The 17,528-nt window shown below is 42.0% G+C and overlaps 1 protein-coding gene across 2 annotated transcripts in view; it reads right to left on the bottom strand.

The window, feature by feature from the left end:
* Positions 1 to 17,528, bottom strand: part of PLXNA4 (plexin A4) — a 1,110,285-nt gene that overhangs the window by 265,769 nt on the left and 826,988 nt on the right. For both annotated transcript variants that reach the window (XM_069765352.1, XM_069765353.1), the window contains one exon: positions 1,509 to 1,608. In XM_069765352.1, the coding sequence (XP_069621453.1) occupies positions 1,509 to 1,608 (100 nt within the window). The remainder of the gene's footprint in view (positions 1 to 1,508; positions 1,609 to 17,528) is intronic.

Consider the following 17,528-nt stretch of genomic DNA (forward strand, 5'->3'; position numbering starts at 1 on the left):
CCCAATGAGAATTTTGTTACCATTTTTCCCTCCATGAATTTCAACCCATATGGACTCGACATCCTCATTCCCTTCGCTAATATCCTCCCTTAAAGTGGACTTTAGACAAGACTTTACATAGAGACAAACCCCTCCTCCTCTCCGATTTTTACGATCCTTTCTAAACAGACTGTAACCCTGTAAGTTAACTGCCCAGTCATAGCTTTCATCTAACCATGTCTCGGTTATTCCCACTATGTCAAAGTTACCTGTAGATATTTCTGCTTCTAGTTCTTCCATCTTGTTTGTCAGGCTTCTGGCGTTTGCGAGCATGCAGTTTAGAGGATTTTGTTTTGTTCCAATCTCCTCACTGTGAATTGTTTTAGAAATGTTCTTACCTCCCTTCTGAGTATGTTTTCCTGGGTCGTCTTTGTTCGAGTCTAATGTTTTTCTTCCCGTCCCCTCTTCTTCTAGTTTAATGCCCTCCTGATGAGTGTAGCGAGTCTTCTGGCGAATGTGTGTTTCCCAGGTTTGTTGAGGTGTAGTCCGTCTCTGGCGAGGAGTCCATCATACCAGTAATTCACACCGTGGTCCAGGAATCCAAATCCTTGTTGTCTGCACCATCGTCTTAGCCAGTTGTTTGCATCAAGGATCCTGTTCCATCTCCTGGTGCCATGCCCGTCTACTGGAAGGATAGAAGAAAAAACTACCTGTGCATCCAGTTCCTTTACTTTCTTCCCCAACTCTTCAAAGTCCTTGCAGATTGTCGGTAGGTCCTTCCTTGCCGTGTCATTGGTGCCAACATGTATCAGAAGAAATGGGTGGACGTCCTTGGAGCTGAAGAGCTTTGGTATCCTATCGGTCACATCCTTGATCATCGCACCTGGAAGGCAGCATACTTCTCTTGCAGTTATGTCCGGTCTGCAGATGGCTGCTTCGGTGCCTCTCAGTAGTGAGTCTCCCACCACCACCACTCTTCGTTGCTTCTTGGCTGTACTTTTTGCTGTCACTTGTTGCTGTGTGCCCTTTTCTTTTTTGCTTGCTGGTATTGCTTCATTCTTATATCATTATATCATATCATTATATCACATACAATATATCAAATTTAGAATAAAACAATGTACTGGGTTTTACTTAACATATGCATGGCTAATAATATTAGATAAGATGCAAACTGCTAGGGACAACCACAATGGCATACAATGCTTTGGCACATGCAATAAGGGCTAGCTGAGAATATGAATGGAGCAGTAGGAAGACGCACGGTGCTTAGGGCACATGGGTAGGACGTCAGATATAACAATTCCTTTTAGGTTTCTGATTGTCATGGAAACCAAACAATACAAGGAAAACACACAACATAAAAACAGTATGAAAAAGGATACTGAATTATTCATTGTCTCATTGGCCCATGACTACATATAGCATCCAATGTATATTTAATGCAAATGTTAACATAAAATGACTATAACATAACATATATCATACTTATACTACTGCTTTACATATTTATTACACATGATACTTACGAGTTATGAACACTGCAGTTATAGAAAACAAAGTTTGTACTGGCAAACGTCATCCCAGTTTCTTTGGACTTAAGTTGGAGCTGGACAATGTGATGGTCACCTAGAAAGAAGAAATATGAATTAACTAAGTGAAAAAAAAATTCATATACAGTCCAACATTTAATAAGAAAGTACACATGACAAATGAAACTAAGAAGCTATTCTTAAAACGAATGTGTCATCAGAAAACAACCTATTGTTTACATCAGGCTTTTGTGTTCATTTACATTTTGGAAAAAATGTGGCAATGTTAATATTTTTCCATATCCCGATCTTTATTTTAAAACAATAGTAATATTGATTTTTTTTCAAACTTGCCACTATTCTTTTTTATACTTTAACTTCCTGTTGTTTCAGGAAATCCACATGCACATTAGCAGCAATGAACAGACTCATACCCTATCTTTTGTACTGAAGCATCTAATGAGCGTGTGCAAAGATCACCGTGAATAATTAAGTCAGCTGTGACATTGCCTATTGTGATTATCAGCTGTGTATATATGTGTCATAGTTCATTGTATTCGTACCTCTGAAGATAAGAAAAATGCTATAAAATCTTCCTAAAAGGACGGGACGCATGAATCTAACATTGTTCCACTTACCAGTCTGAAAATTAAAAAATTATTCATTTTGTTTTTTTAATAATAATTTTGATATAAAAATACATGACATACTATTTTTTTTTCAAAAAGAAACATCCAGTTTTACATAGCCATAGTAACAATAATATAGAAATGCTTTACAAACTTCAAAATCGTTATTTTGTTAATAAAGTAAGTAAAACTCTTGAGGCTCCTTCAGATAGAGCTAATGTTTTTTTCAGTCACATAACTCAGCGCACAACAGCGCTGGGATGTGGACAGTGCCATAATATTCATGATAAGAAGTAGCCAGCACACAAAAACATAAAAACGTAAAAGAACAAAATGGACTCTTTGTGGTTTCTCCTGAAGAAGTCAGTTAGATTTTGAAATGTGTTGAGAGAATAAACTGCACTGCATTTTTTCTATCAAGATCCTTGGATTCATTATTAATTTAGCAGCAGCGCAGCACAACTGCTTCTCTAATCATTGTTTACCAGATTTTTTGCATAAAACATAAGTTGAAAAATTGTTGTGCACAAAAAAGTTGTGTTTTGTTATTTTCACAACCAGTGTCCACTAGAACCACTAAAAGAGGTGACAATGGGCCAAACCACACACCAACAACTTCTTCAAATGACCTAACTTACATCAAAAATGTGTTCCAGTCCCTGACTGAAGTAATATGTCAAGTGAGTTGAACAGAGGTGGCCCCCAGTGAAAATATCCACCTAATTCACCAGAGGGAACCTGTCACCAGAAAGAATGCTATTAACCTGACGATATGGGGTTAATCTACAGGTTAATAGCATTACTAACCTGCCCGACACCTGCACTTACCAGAACTCTGCAGGGAGAAAATGAACTTTATTCTCCTCAGAAGCATTCGGTTTCAGTGACAGGAACGGCACTGATCTCTAAAATGTCTATATTTAAAGATGACACATTTCCTATGTATTCTATGGACAATATATATAAGTTTTATCTTTTACATTTTAAAAATGACAGAAAGGAAAATGGGCCAATGCAAAGGTTTGGGCAAACGGCATGGTTAATACCTAGTAGCACACCCTTTTGAAAACATCACAGCTTGTAAACGCTTTTTCTAGCCAGCTGAGAGTCATTCAATTCTTGTTTGAGGAATTTTCATCCATTCTTTCTTGGAAAATTCTATTAGTTCTGTGAGATTCCTGAGTTGCCTTGCATGCCCTGCTATTTTGAGGTCTGGTGCCAAATTTTCAATGATGTTCAGATCAGGGGACTGAGGACCAGCTTGCATCTTTGAAGTAGCTTAGTCTATGTGTATTTTGACGTGTGTTTAGCATCATTATCCATATGTAGAAGACATCTTATTTTCAACTTCAGCTTCTTTAGAGATGGTGTTATGTGTGCATCAAGAAATTGTTGAAACGTAATTGAAACTATTCTTCCATCTACGAAAAATGTTCCCTGTTCATTGGCTGCAAAACAACCCTAAATAATTATTGATCCACTCCCATTCTTAATGGTTGGCGAGATGCTCTTTTCCTTTTTTCCCTTTTTAATTCCCACATACCTTTAAAAATTGTGGGTGGGGCCAAAGGATTCTATTTTAACCACATCAGTCCACAGAACTTGCTTTCAAAATGCATCTGGCTTGTTTAGATGTTCTTCTGCATATGACGCTTAATTTTATGGTGAGGATGCAGGAGAGGTTTCATTCTGATGACTCTTCCATGAAGACCATATTTGTATAGGTGTCTCTTCCGATGACTCTTCCATGAAGAACATATTTGTACAGGTGTCTCTGAACAGTAGAATAATGTACCATAACTCAAGAGTCTGCTAAATCTTTCTGAAGGTCTTTTGCAGTCAAGCCGGGGTTCTGATTTGCTTCTCTAGCAATCCTACAAGCAGCTCTCTCTGAAATTTTGCTTGGTCTTCAAGACCTTATCTTGACCTCCACTGTTCCTGTTAACTGCCATTTCTTAATTATATTTCAAACTGAGGAAAGGGCAACTTGAAATTGCTTTACTATCTTCTAATAGCCTTCTCCTGCTTTGTGAGCCTGTACCATTTTCCTTTTCAGAGTGCTAGGCAGTTGCTTAAAAGAACCTATGGATAAATTTTTTTTACCACAGTTAGAGGAGGCTGAATTTTAATAAAGCTGAGAAATTTGCATCACCTGACCTTTCCTAACAATGATAGTGAACGAGCCATAACCCTAACAGGCTAATTAAGGTCTGAAACCTTGGTCAAAGTTATCTGAGCACACAAATCTCATTGGTGACAAAACATTTTCATTGGCCCATTTTCCTTTTTTGCAATTTTTAAAATGAAAAAAAAAATGTCAATGCATATTTTTTCTCCTAAAATACAAAGGAAATGTGACATCTTTATCTTTAAGCCTTTTCGTGATCATTTCATCTTCAATTTGCTTAACTGTTTACAATACCAGTAATTTTGACCAGGAGTGCCCAAACTTTTAACCCCTTCATGACATGCGCCGTACTAGTACTGCACATGTCGTGACTCCCCCTATGATGTGGGCTCCAGCGCTGAGTCCACATCTTTTCCCGCACATGTCAGCTGTTTTGAATCACAATCCACCTGCAACTATTAACATGTTGAATGCCACTGTCAAACTCTGACAGTGGCATTTAACATGCGCTTCCGGCAATCACACTGGAGATCTGCCCATCGGTGACCCCATCACATGATCTCAGGTCACCGATGGGTTGGCAAGATGAGAGGTTTCTTGCAGACCTCTAGGGTTATCAATGCCGGATTGCTATGAGCACCGCCCGGTGGTCGGCGCTCATAGCAAGTGAAGTATTCTGCTACATACAGGCGATCTGATCATCGCCTGTATGTAGCAGAGGCTATTCTCACAGCCAACTCAGACATCCTTCTGTTAAGGCTAGCGGAACGCACTGAGTAAATATAGATGTTTATTATTATTGGTGTGTTTGCAGCTCGGGTCCACCATGCAGGACGAACCTGCTACTAGTGAATGGTGGCACTATTTGGCGGTATACGCCAGCTCTGTTACTTCACAGAGTAGCCGTGAAAGGAAAGCACTGTACCCTGTTAGACTCACAGGAGCACAAGCTAACTGCCAAACTGATAGCAGTCAGTGGTCATGCAAACACACAATCTCCTCATCGGAGGTACCGGTATTATAGGGGCTTATTTCAGCCGGGTCCCTGAATACAATCACACATAACCACACTGGCACAAAGCACATAACTTGGATTGATACTAGTGCACGGCCGTGCGGTCATGCAAACCTTTTATAGCTGCAGCAAGTACAGGACCTTCCCAGAAGGACCAATGGGAGGCTGCCACCACCTTTTACATAGAAAATTACATTATACAGTATGTCTCCCAAACATAAATAAGCACTACTCACATTTTTATCACAAACTAGCTGAAGAGCCGGTGTTGCCTGGGCATAGTAAATATCTGTGGTTAGTTATAGCACCTCACTTCTCTTATTTTCCCATCACGCCTCTCATTTTCCCCCTCACATCTTTCATTCCCCCCGACATCTCTCATTTTCTCCCTCACACCTCTTATTTTCCCCCTCATGCCTCTCATTCCCCCCTCACTCCTCTCATTCCCCCCTAATACTTGTCATTTCGGCCTCACATCTGTCATTTTTCGATCACTCCACTATTTTCCCTCACTCCTCTCATTTTGCACTCACACCTTCTCATTTTCACCTCACACCTCTCACTTTCACCTCACACCTCTCATTTTCCCCTCAGTATATACATGTTTGTCATCTCCTTATATATAGTATACACCTGTATGTCATCTCCTGTATATAGTATATACCTGTATGCCATCTCCTCTGAATATAGTATATACCTGTATGTCATCTCCCCTGTAAATAGTATATACCTGCTGTATGTCATCTCCTCCTGTATATTGTATATACCTATGTGTCATCTCCTTCTGTATATAGTATATACCTGTATGTCATCTCTTTTGTATATAGTATATACCTGTATGTCATCTCCTCCTATATACAGTATATACCTGTGTGTCATCTGCTCCTGAATATAGTATATGCCTGTGTGTCATCTCCCCTGCATATAGTATGTACCTGTTTGTCATCTCCTCCTGTATTAGACCTCGCTTCACACGTTATTTGGTCAGTATTTTTACCTCAGTATTTGTAAGATAAATTGGCAGCCTGAAAAATCCCCAGCCAACAGGTCATGTGACTGACAGCTGCCGTATTTCCTATATGGTACATTTGTTGCTCTTGTAGTTTGTCTGCTTATTAATCAGATTTTTATTTTTGAAGGATAATACCAGACTTGTGTGTGTTTTAGGGCGAGTTTCATGTGTCAAGTTGTGTGACATGCGTGTAGCAACTTTTTGTGTGTCGAGTTGCATGTGACAGGTTAGTGTAGCAAGTTGTGTGCAGCAAGTTTTGTGCATGGCGAGTTTTGCGCGTGGCAGGTTTCATGTGTGGTGCATTTTGAGTATGTGCAAGTTTTGTGTGAGGCAACTTTTGCATGTGTTGCAACTTTTGTGCATGTGGCAATTTTTCCGCGTGTGCAAGTTTTGCGTGCGGCGAGTTTTCCATGAGGCGAGTTTTGTACGTGTGGCGAGTTTTGCGTGAGCCTAGTTTTGCATGTGGCGAGTTTTGCGTGTGGCGAGTTTTGAACGGCGACTTTTGAGTTTCGACTTTTATGTGGCGAGGTTGGTGTATGTGTGGTGAAATGTGTGCTGAGGGTGGTATATGTGTTCAAGCACGTGGTAGTTTGTGGCGCCTTTTGTGTGTGTTCATATCCCCGTGTGTGGTGAGTATCCCATGTCGGGGCCCCACATTAGCAAATGTATGGTATATACTCTTTGGCGCCATCGCTCTCACTCTTTAAATCCCCCTTGTTCACATCTGGCAGCTGCCAATTTGCCTCCAACATTTTTCCTTTCACTTTTTCCCCATTATGTAGATAGGGGCAAAATTGTTTGGTGAACTGGAAAGTGCAGGGTTAAAATTTTGCCTCACAACATAGCCTATGATGCTCTCGGGGTCCAGACGTGTGACTGTGCAAAATTTTGTGGCTGTAGCTGCGACGGTGCAAATGCCAATCCCGGACATACACACACACATACACACATACACACACATTCAGCTTTATATACTAGATAATAATATTCACTTTTTTATAGAATATTTTTCTGCAATTTTCTACACACAAATGTTTTCATTGCAGAAAGTATTTTCAAAATCCCCCTTCAGTGGGATACTGTATCCATGCACCTCCATCACCCTATTGTGAATGGAGAGATTCAATATTTTACGCATAAAGCAGGATCATTAAATCCAATGCAAATTCACTTCAGCTGAATACTTCATATTTTTAGAATAATTATTGCTTTGGGGAAGAGTCTCAAACTATTTTTACACGTAGCGGCTCATTGCTAGATTTTACTAGAAAGCTCATCACATAGTGCCAACCTCTGTATTTCTTAACAAACTCATTAGAATTCCAAAATTCCAATATGTCTTGGGATGATTCAAAAGACCATTGACCTAGTCATTTAATTTTTATGTGGTTTGTTTCTAGCTGCTATATTAGCTTTGCTCTGTCTCGGCAATCACTGCTGTTAGTTAAACATATTCATGCCTAGTTCTCCAGAGCAGAGACATCCTTTAGTAGTAGTACCCTGCTTTGGCTATTGAGGGGGTCTCAAGTAGTTATTCACTTTTACGACATTAATATGCCCTAATAGGGTCCACAAAGTGAGGACATTAACTTGGGACAACTCTTTCCACAATGCCGCTTGCCTTATACGCTACTGTTTTATTCTGCCTTCTCTTAGCAAAATATAGAAAATTAAACACAAGAAGAGAGAAGTGGCTCTCAGCGTAGTAAATTTGATCACTATCTTAAAGAAAACGAATGGGGTTATCCGGACTTAGACTACAAGTCTGCAGACACTTTATATGACTGAGGATTTGTGAATCTTCAAATTGCATGCACTGCATGCTGTCAGGAGCGGTGGGCATGTGACCGCAAATATGTGATTTGCTGAAATGTGGTCACATGCAGACTAGACATGTGCAGCCTCGCTCAATCAAAGTGTATTGAACAAAACTGGACATGTCTAGTCAGAATGTGGCTGAAAGTATGCAAATATGAACTGTGAGGATTCACAAGTCTGCAGTCACAAAGGGTGAGTGTAGACTTGAACCCTAAATCCAGACAACCCATAATTTTTGAGTCATACCACATGTGACAGTTGTAGCCAATAACTGAACCTATTGGTCACATGATGTCCGCCATGAACAGAAATCCAAGGAGAGAAATGGTGGGACAATATAGGTCACGCAAAAACTGAATACTACATGGTTTAACTATTCTTAGTGCCAGTTAATGGGTGACCACAAGGCATGTACTGTACTTTTAAATCTTGATGCCACAAGTTCGGGAAACATATGTAAGGACCATATATACAGGGGTATATATCCCACTATATAAGTTGAATGAAGGAAAGAAAGAATATGCAAAAAACTCATAGTAATGAGTCAAAAATGTATCTTTTTTTTGTTAACTTGAAATCCTTTGCGGCATTAAAGAACATACAGTTCTCGGATTGTCATACCAAGTTTTAGTTTATTTGCTTGTTGATGAAGATGATAAAAGCAGAGAAGAGAATTGCATATGGGACGCACATGGGTGAATAAAAGCTTTACTGTCATTATTCTCGGAAGTAAACTGACAAACAAAGAAGAGTTGGGATAAACATAATCCCACATTCTGTACATGTGGAAATGCTTAGCTTTCGTTTATAAAAAAAATATATATAACAAAAACTTAGTTTTGATGCTGTAAAATAGTTTTAAAGGCTTGGAAGTACTTAATAAAGAAATGTGATGTTCCGTTTTAGTCATTTTATATTGTTTACCTTATGTACTGATTCTAAAGTGAACCATAAAAAAGACCAATATATGAGTGCACAAGCAATATATCCAATGCTTTACAATGAATGTCTACAGACAGATTACTCCAAGACTGTGCAGTCCATGAGGATAATGGTAATGGATGTCTTGTTCTGAAGCCGGCACCTGTACAGTGTTACCAGATTTACAGCTCTGAACTTTACCTTATGCATTATTTAACCGGTATTGGCAAGTCAGCACCCATACTCGGGGGCAAGAATAATGGCATTTTACAGTTAAGTTGGCAAGCTAAATGAATAAAAAGAATACATCTATCAAACACATAGAATGCGCCTTAGTTTTGTTGGCAATTTATTCTGCACACATACTATTCTGTATCCTTTTCTATGTGAGCAACCGCTCCTCTTACCACAGGGAACTGAAACTCTGTACTTGCCAACTTTCTGTCATTATCAGACACTGACCCTGCACTTGGTATCTGCTCCCGGGAGGCTCTGCTGGATTCTTCAGAAAGACATCTTAACAAAACACTAAGGGCAGCCAAGTGTGAGACCTCCATATGATGAATAGTTATTCAGACAAGGCCCAGACTACGACTTTAAATGAATTAGCCGCTGCCCCTAAAACCTACTTCCTCATTCACCAATTTAAGCAATTAAAGGGAAACTATACTAACATTAGCACACACTAGCGGCTATCGTGAAAAATACAATTTTATTATCGCTTCGAAGCAAAACACAAGGAAATAACATAAATTGTTAAAAAACACATTAAAAGCACCATTGTACATGCAAATATCTAATCTGGCTCATCATAAGTGGCTAGAAATAGCCCCTATCTCATGAAAACATGGGTCCTTAGTCAGTGAAAGAGGACCAGACAACATAAAGTGCAATACATAATGTATACAGCATGCATGTATTAAAGCTGAATGAAAGAATGAAGAAATGTAAAATCCAACATTAAGCAGTGACTTGTCTTAGCACAAAAATAAATACCATATTAGATCACCAAGCCCCCTGGGGAAGTGGCACAACGCGGTGCTTTTTCAGTGTTCTCAATCGTTGGTGTTCTTTCTTTGTGTTTTGCATTGAAGCTTTAATATAATTGGATTTTTCATGATACCCACTATTTAGCGTCTTCATTTTTTAATTTCTTTTTATTTCATTTGTTTCAAACATTGTGTCCCCTATAAGGTCACTAAAGTCCTTTAAGAGGCATTTCAGCATTTAACCCCTTGGCGACCGCCGATACGCCTTTTAACGACGGCCGCTAAGGGTACTTAAACCACAGCACCGTTAATTAACGGCGCTGTGGAAAAAGTGAATATCGCCCCCCAGAGTTGGATTTTCTCCGGGGTCTCGGCTGCCGGGGGTAGCCGAGACCCCAGAGAACATGATTCGGGGTTTTTTTTACCCACCCCGCATTTGCGATCGCTGGTAATTAACCGTTTACCGGCGATCGCAAAAAAAAACAAAACGCGATCTCTTTTTAATTTCTCTGTCCTCCGATGTGATCGCACATTGGAGGACAGAGAAAAGGGGTCCCAGGTAGCCCCCCAATACTCACCTATCTCCCCCGGTGCTCCTCGTGGCTCCCGATGGGCGCCGCCATCTTCAAAATGGCGGGCGCATGCGCAGTGCGCCCGCCGGCCGGCCCCGCGAGAATCTTTGGGGTCTCGGCTGCTGGGGGTAGCCGAGACCCCAAAGAGCATGATCAGGGTCGGTTTTACCGGCGACCGCAAACAAACAAAAAAAAAAAGTAAAGTGTAACTCTCTGTCCTCTGATGTGATCGCACATCAGAGGACAGAGAAATAGGGGGATTCAGGGACCCTGTCATACTCACCTGTGTCCCTGGATCCTCCTGCTGCTCCTCCTGGCCACCGGCAGTGCGCCCGCCATCTGTCTCCATCTGCTGGCCGGCAGGAGAACAGCAGTTGGGGCTAAAATTAGGGTTAGGGCTAGGGTTAGGGCTAGGGTTAGGGTTAGGGCTAGGGTTAGGGCTGAGGTTAGGGTTAGGGCTAGGGTTAGGGCTAGGGTTAGGGCTAGGGTTAGGGCTAGGGTTAGGGTTAGGGCTAGGGTTAGGGTTAGGGCTAGGGGTAGGGTTACGGCTAGGGTTAGGGTTAGGGCTAGGGTTAGGGCTAGGGTTAGGGTTAGGGCTAGGGTTAGGGCTAGGGTTAGGGCTAGGGCTAGGGTAAGGTCTAGGGTTAGAATTAGGGCTGGGGTTAGGGCTAGGGTAAGGGTTAGGGCTATGGTTGTGGCTAAATTTAGGGTTGGGGCTAAATTTAGGGTTAGGCTTCTTTCACACTTACGTCGGTACGGGGCCGTCGCAATGCGTCGGCCCGACATACCGACGCACGTTGTGAAAATTGTGCACAACGTGGGCAGCAGCTGTAGTTTTTCAACGCATCCGCTGCCCAATCTATGTCCTGGGGAGGAGGGGGCGGAGTTACGGCCACGCATGCGCGGTCAGAAATGGCGGATGCGACGTACAAAAAATAACGTTTCATTGAACGTTTTTTTGTGCCGACGGTCCGCCAAAACACAACTGATCCAGTGCACGACAGACGCGACGTGTGGCCATCCGTCACGATCCGTCGGCAATACAAGTCTATGGGCAAAAAACGCATCCTGCGGGCACATTTGCAGGATCCGTTTCTTGTCCAAAACGACGGATTGCGACGGATGCCAAACGATGCAAGTGTGAAAGTAGCCTTAGGGCTAGGGTTAGGGTTGGGGCTAAAGTTAGGGCTAGGGTTGGGGCTAAAGTTAGGGTTAGAGTTGGGATTAGGGTTAGGGTTTGGATTAGGGTTGGTATTAGGGTTAGGGTTGGAATTAGGGTTACGGTTGGGATTAGGGTTAGGTTTGGGATTAGGGTTAAGGTTAGGGTTGTGATTAGGGGTGTTTTGGGATTAGGGTTAGGTTTGAGGTTAGGGTTGAGATTAGGACTAGGTGTGTTGGATTTAGGGTTTTGATTAGGGTTATGGTTAGGGTTGACATTAGGGTTGTTTTGGGGTAAGGGTTGTGATTATGGTTAGGGTTAGTGATTAGGATTATGGATCAGGTTGAGATTAGGGTTAGGGGTGTGTTGGGGTTAGGGTTGGAGCTAGAATTGGGGGGTTTCCACTGTTTAGGTACATCGGGGGTCTCCAAACACGACAGCCAATTTTGAGCTCCAAGAGTCAAATGGTGCTCCCTCCCTTCTGAGCTCTGCCGTGCGCCCAAACAGTGGGTTACCCCCACATATGGGGCATCAGCGTACTCGGGATAAATTGGACAACAACTTCTGGGGTACAATTTCTCTTGTTACCCTTGTGAAAATAAAAACTTGGGGGCTACAAAATCTTTTTTGTGGATTTTTTTTTTTTTATGACTCTGCATTCTAAACTTCTGTGAAGCACTTGGGCATTCAAAGTTCTCACCACACATCTAGATAAGTTCCTTGGGGGGTCTAGTTTCCAAAACGGGGTCACTTGTGGAGGGTTACTACTGTTTAGGTACATCAGGGGCTCTGCAACGCAACATAACGCCCACAGACCATTCTATATAAGTCTGCATTCCAAAATGGCGCTCCTTCCTTCCGAGCTCTGCCGTGCGCCCAAACAGTGGTTTACCCCCACATATGGGGCATCAGCATACTCGGGATAAATTGGACAACAACTATTTCAGTCCAATTTCTCCTGTTACCCTTGTGAAAATAAAAACTTGGGGGCTACAATATCTTTTTTGTGAAAAAAAAATATTTTTTATTTTCACGACTCTGCATTCTAAACTTCTGTGAAGCACTTGGGCATTCAAAGTTCTCACCACACATCTAGATAAGTTGCTTGGGGGGTCTAGTTTCCAAAATGGGGTCACTTTTGGAGGGTTTCTACTGGTTAGGTACATCAGGGGCTCTGCAAACACAACATAATGACCGCAGACCATTCTATCAAAGTCTGCATTCCAAAACGGCGCTCCTTCCTTCCGAGCTCTGCCGTGCGCCCAAACAGTGGTTTACCCCCACATATGGGGTACCAGCATACTCAGGACAAATTGGACAACAACTTTTGGGGTCCAATTTCTCTTGTTACCCTTGTGAAAATAAAAACTTGGGGGCTAAAAAATCTTTTTTGTGGAAAAAAAAATATTTTTTATTTTCACGACTCTGCATTATAAACTTCTGTGAAGCACTTGGGCATTCAAAGTTCTCACCACACATCTAGATAAGTTCCATGGGGGGTCTAGTTTCCAAAATGGGGTCACTTGTGGGGGATTTCTACTGTTTAGACACATCAGGGGCTCTCCAAACGCGACATCAATTCCAGCCAATTCTACATTGAAAAAGTAAAACGGCACTCCTTCTCTACCAAGCTCTGCGGTGCGCCCAAACAGTGGTTTACCCCCACATATTGGGTATCTACGTACTCAGGAGAAATTGCACAACAACTTTAGTTATCTAATTTCTCCTGTTACCCTTGAGAAAATAAAAATATGTGGGCAAAAAGATCATTTTTGTAGAAAAAATGCGATTTTTTTTTTCATGGCTCTACGTTATAAACTTCTGTGAAGCACATGGGGGTTCAAAGTGCTCACCACACATCTAGATAAGTTCCTTAAGGGGTCTAGTTTCCAAAATGGGGTCACTTGTGGGGGGTTTCCACTGTTTAGGCACATCAGGGGCTCTCCAAACGCGACATGGCGTCCAATCTCAATTCCAGCCAATTCTACATTGAAAAAGTAAAACGCCGCTCCTTCACTTCCAAGCTCTGCGGTGCGCCCAAACAGTGGTTTACCCTCACATATGGGGTATCGACGTATTCAGGAGAAATCGCACAACAACTTTTGTGGTCTAATTTCTCCTGTTACCCTTGTGAAAATAAGAATTTGTGGGTGAAAAGATCATTTTTGTGTAAACAAAAGCGATTTTTTATTTTCATGGCTCTACGTTAAAAACTTCTGTGAAGCACTTGGGGGTTCAAAGTGCTCACTACACATCTAGACCCTTAAGGGGTCTAGTTTACAAAATGGGGTCACTTGTGGGGGTTTCCATTGTTTAGGCACATCAGGGGCTCTCTAAACGTGACATGGCGTCCGATCTCAATTCCAGCCAATTCTGCATTGAAAAAGTCAAACGGCGCTCCTTCACTTCTAAGTTCTGCGGTGCGCCCAAAAAGTGGTTTACCCCCACATATGGGGTATTGGCGTATTCAGGAGAAATTGCATAACAAAATTTATGGTTACATTTCTGTTTCTACACTTGTGAAAATAAAAAAATGGTTCTGAATTAAGATGTTTGCAAAAAAAAGTTAAATGCTCATTTTTTCCTTCCACATTGTTTCAGTTCCTGTGAAGCACGTAAAGGGTTAATAAACTTCTTGAATGTGGTTTTGAGAACCTTGAGTGGTGTAGTTTTTAGAATGGTGTCACACTTCATTATTTTCTATCATATAGACCCCTCAAAATGACTTCAAATGTGATGTGGTCCCTAAAAAAAAATGGTGTTGTAAAAATGAGAAATTGCTGGTCAACTTTTAACCCTTATAACTCCCTAACAGAAAAAAATTTTGTTTCCAAAATTGTGCTGATGTAAAGTAGACATGTGGGAAATGTTATTTATTAACTATTTTTCGTGACATATCTCTCTGATTTAAGGGCATAAAAATACAAAGTTTGAAAATTGCAAAATTTTAAAAATTTTCGCCATATTTCTGTTTTTTTCATAAATAATCGCAAGTAATATCGAAGAAATGTTACCACTAACATGAAGTACAATATGTCACGAAAAAACAGTCTCAGAATCAGCGGGATCCGTTGAAGCGTTCCAGAGTTATAACCTCATAAAGTGACAGTGGTCAGAATTGCAAAAATTGGCTCGGTCATTAAGTACCAAATTGGCTCTGTCACTAAGGGGTTAAATACATCTTTAATATTGATGATTTCTCCTGTAAGTGAGACTGACATTTTAGCCCCAAATTCAGCCTCCTGCTTAAAATACGCATCTTATTTATATCTGCTAAGACGTAACAGCCACTGGTCCGTCTCAGCACCAAGTAATCACATGATCTACAGGACTAGAGCAGTAAGCAATAGGGTTGAGCGACCTTCACTTTTATAGGATCGGGTCGGGTTTCACGAAACCCGACTTTTGGAAAAGTCGGGTCGAGTGAAATCGGCCGATCCTATAAAAAAGTCGGGGTCGGGGTCGGCCGAAACTCGAAACCCAATGCAGTGCATTGGGTTTCCATGGTTCCCAGGGTCTGAAGGAGCGGAAACTCTCCTTCAGGCCCTGGGATCCATATTTAAGTGTAAAATATAGAATTAAAATAAAAAATATCCTTATACTTACCCTCTGACGCGCCCTGGTACTAACCGGGAACCTTCCTTCCTTAGAATCAGCCTTCCAGGACCTTCGGTGATGTCGCGGGTGACGTCGCGGCTTGTGATTGGCCGCGCGGCCGCCCATGTGACCGCTCGCGCGGCCAATCACAAGCCGCGACGTCACCCGCGACGTCACCGAAGGTCCTGGAAGGGCTGATTCTTAGGAAGGAAGGCTGTCGGAAGGAAGCAGGGCGCTTCCGAGGGTGAGTATATTCCTATTAGGCGGCCGTGCGGCCAATCACAAGCCGCGACGTCACCGCGACGTCACGGCAAGGTCCTAGAAGCGCGGATTCGAAGGAGGAAGGCTGCCGGTTAGTACCAGGGCGCGTCAGAGGGTAAGTATTGCAATATTTTTTATTTTAATTCTATATTTTACACTTTAATCTGAATTCCGATACCAATTCCCGATATCTTAAACATATCGGGAATCGGGATCGGAATTCCGATTCCAGATTCAAAAGATCGCCGACTTCAGGGCAACTGACTCCCCACTCCTGCAGCTCCATGATCTCTGTGGAGCTGCTTATTGGGCAATAACATTCTAAAACATGAAGCTGGGTTTACGCACACAGAGTATTCATCAATAGAACTGATCCTACACCCTAGTCCACCTCTAATGTTTGCATCATCTTTCATCCTATATTGAATGTAGACATTTTACATGGCAGATTTTATGTTTGTTACTCATTAAACGTGGATCTCTTTAGTAAATGGGACCCACTTGGGACCTGACATTTTGCTTAAGGCCTCTTGTATCATTGGCGTTGCAGAAGTCATGTCATGGAGGATTTCCTCCCCGCATGCCGAAGTTGAGTGCCGGAGGCTGATGCACCTGGGACCCGGGGGTGGCGGTGCTGTGCGCGACGTTCTATTGGTCGCTATGTGAGTATGAATGCTTTATAAACAGGGACTCTTTGAGACATGACATGCACATTCTCCCCTTGAGAAAGCGGTATGCGAAATGCGCGTCGGGGCTTTTGCGATATTGAGGATGAGCGTACTCTATGGGTATGTGTTGGCTATTGTGTGCTTACTAACTTTCTATACATTTGCACTGTGCACCTTATGGCCAGTTTGGCTATGTTTTTCACTATGCATGTTAAAGAGAACCTGTCACCCCCAAAACCGAGGGTGAGGTAAGCCCACCAGCATCAGGGGCTTATCTACAGCATTCTGGAATGCTGTAGATAAGCCTCCCATGTATCCTAAAAGATGAGAAAAAGAAGTTAGATTATACTCACCCAGGGGCGGTCCCAGTCCGGTCCGACGGGTGTCACGGTGTGGTCCGGCACCTCCTAGCTTCATCAGATGACGTCCTCTTCTTGTCTTCACGCTGGGGCTCCAGTGCAGGCGTACTTTGTCTGCCCTGTTGAGGGCAGAGAAAAGTACTGCAGTGCGAAGGCTCCGGGCCTCTCTGACCTTTCCTGGCTCCGGAGCCGCAGCGTGAAGATCAGAAGAGGACGTCATCCTATGAAGATGGGAGGCACCGGACCGGACGACGACGCCCATCGGATCGGACTGCCCGCCCAGGTGAGTATAATATAACCTCTTTTTCTCATCTTTTAGGTTACATCGGGGGCTTATCTACAGCATTCCAGAATGCTGTAGATAAGCCCCTGATGCCGGTGGGCTTAGCTCACCGTCGGTTTTGGGGGTGACAGGTTCCCTTTAATGTATTGGTGTCTTCATATAAGCCACATGATCCCAGAGTCTGAATGTATTCCCTCTATCCTACTTTGTGCACTATTATTGGGTAAAAAAATCATTTCCTCTTAACAAGTAATATAACATGTTATTTATGACACTTGGAATTTTTATTAATTGTATCTCAATAAAATTTGTTACTTTTCTATTACTCTCTTTTGTGAGTGGTGTGCTTGGATACTCTGTATCCATTTATTAGGCTGATGTAATATATTCCCTAGTACTAATATTCACTGTCCCATCAGAATATCATCAAAGAAGATTCTAGTATTATTGCACAGCACTCCCAGACATAAATGAGAAAAATATTTTTTGTAATATTAGCCTAAATTTCCAATACTAGCTTTTTAAGGACTACTTTTCTTAAGTAAATGGATAAGTGTGAATGTTTCTCTATGCAAATTTCATGTTTTTTAGGTAATGCCTAAATCT

Source organism: Ranitomeya imitator, chromosome 4 (assembly GCF_032444005.1).
Source record: "Ranitomeya imitator isolate aRanImi1 chromosome 4, aRanImi1.pri, whole genome shotgun sequence".
In the NCBI taxonomy this organism is placed as follows: domain Eukaryota; kingdom Metazoa; phylum Chordata; class Amphibia; order Anura; family Dendrobatidae; genus Ranitomeya; species Ranitomeya imitator.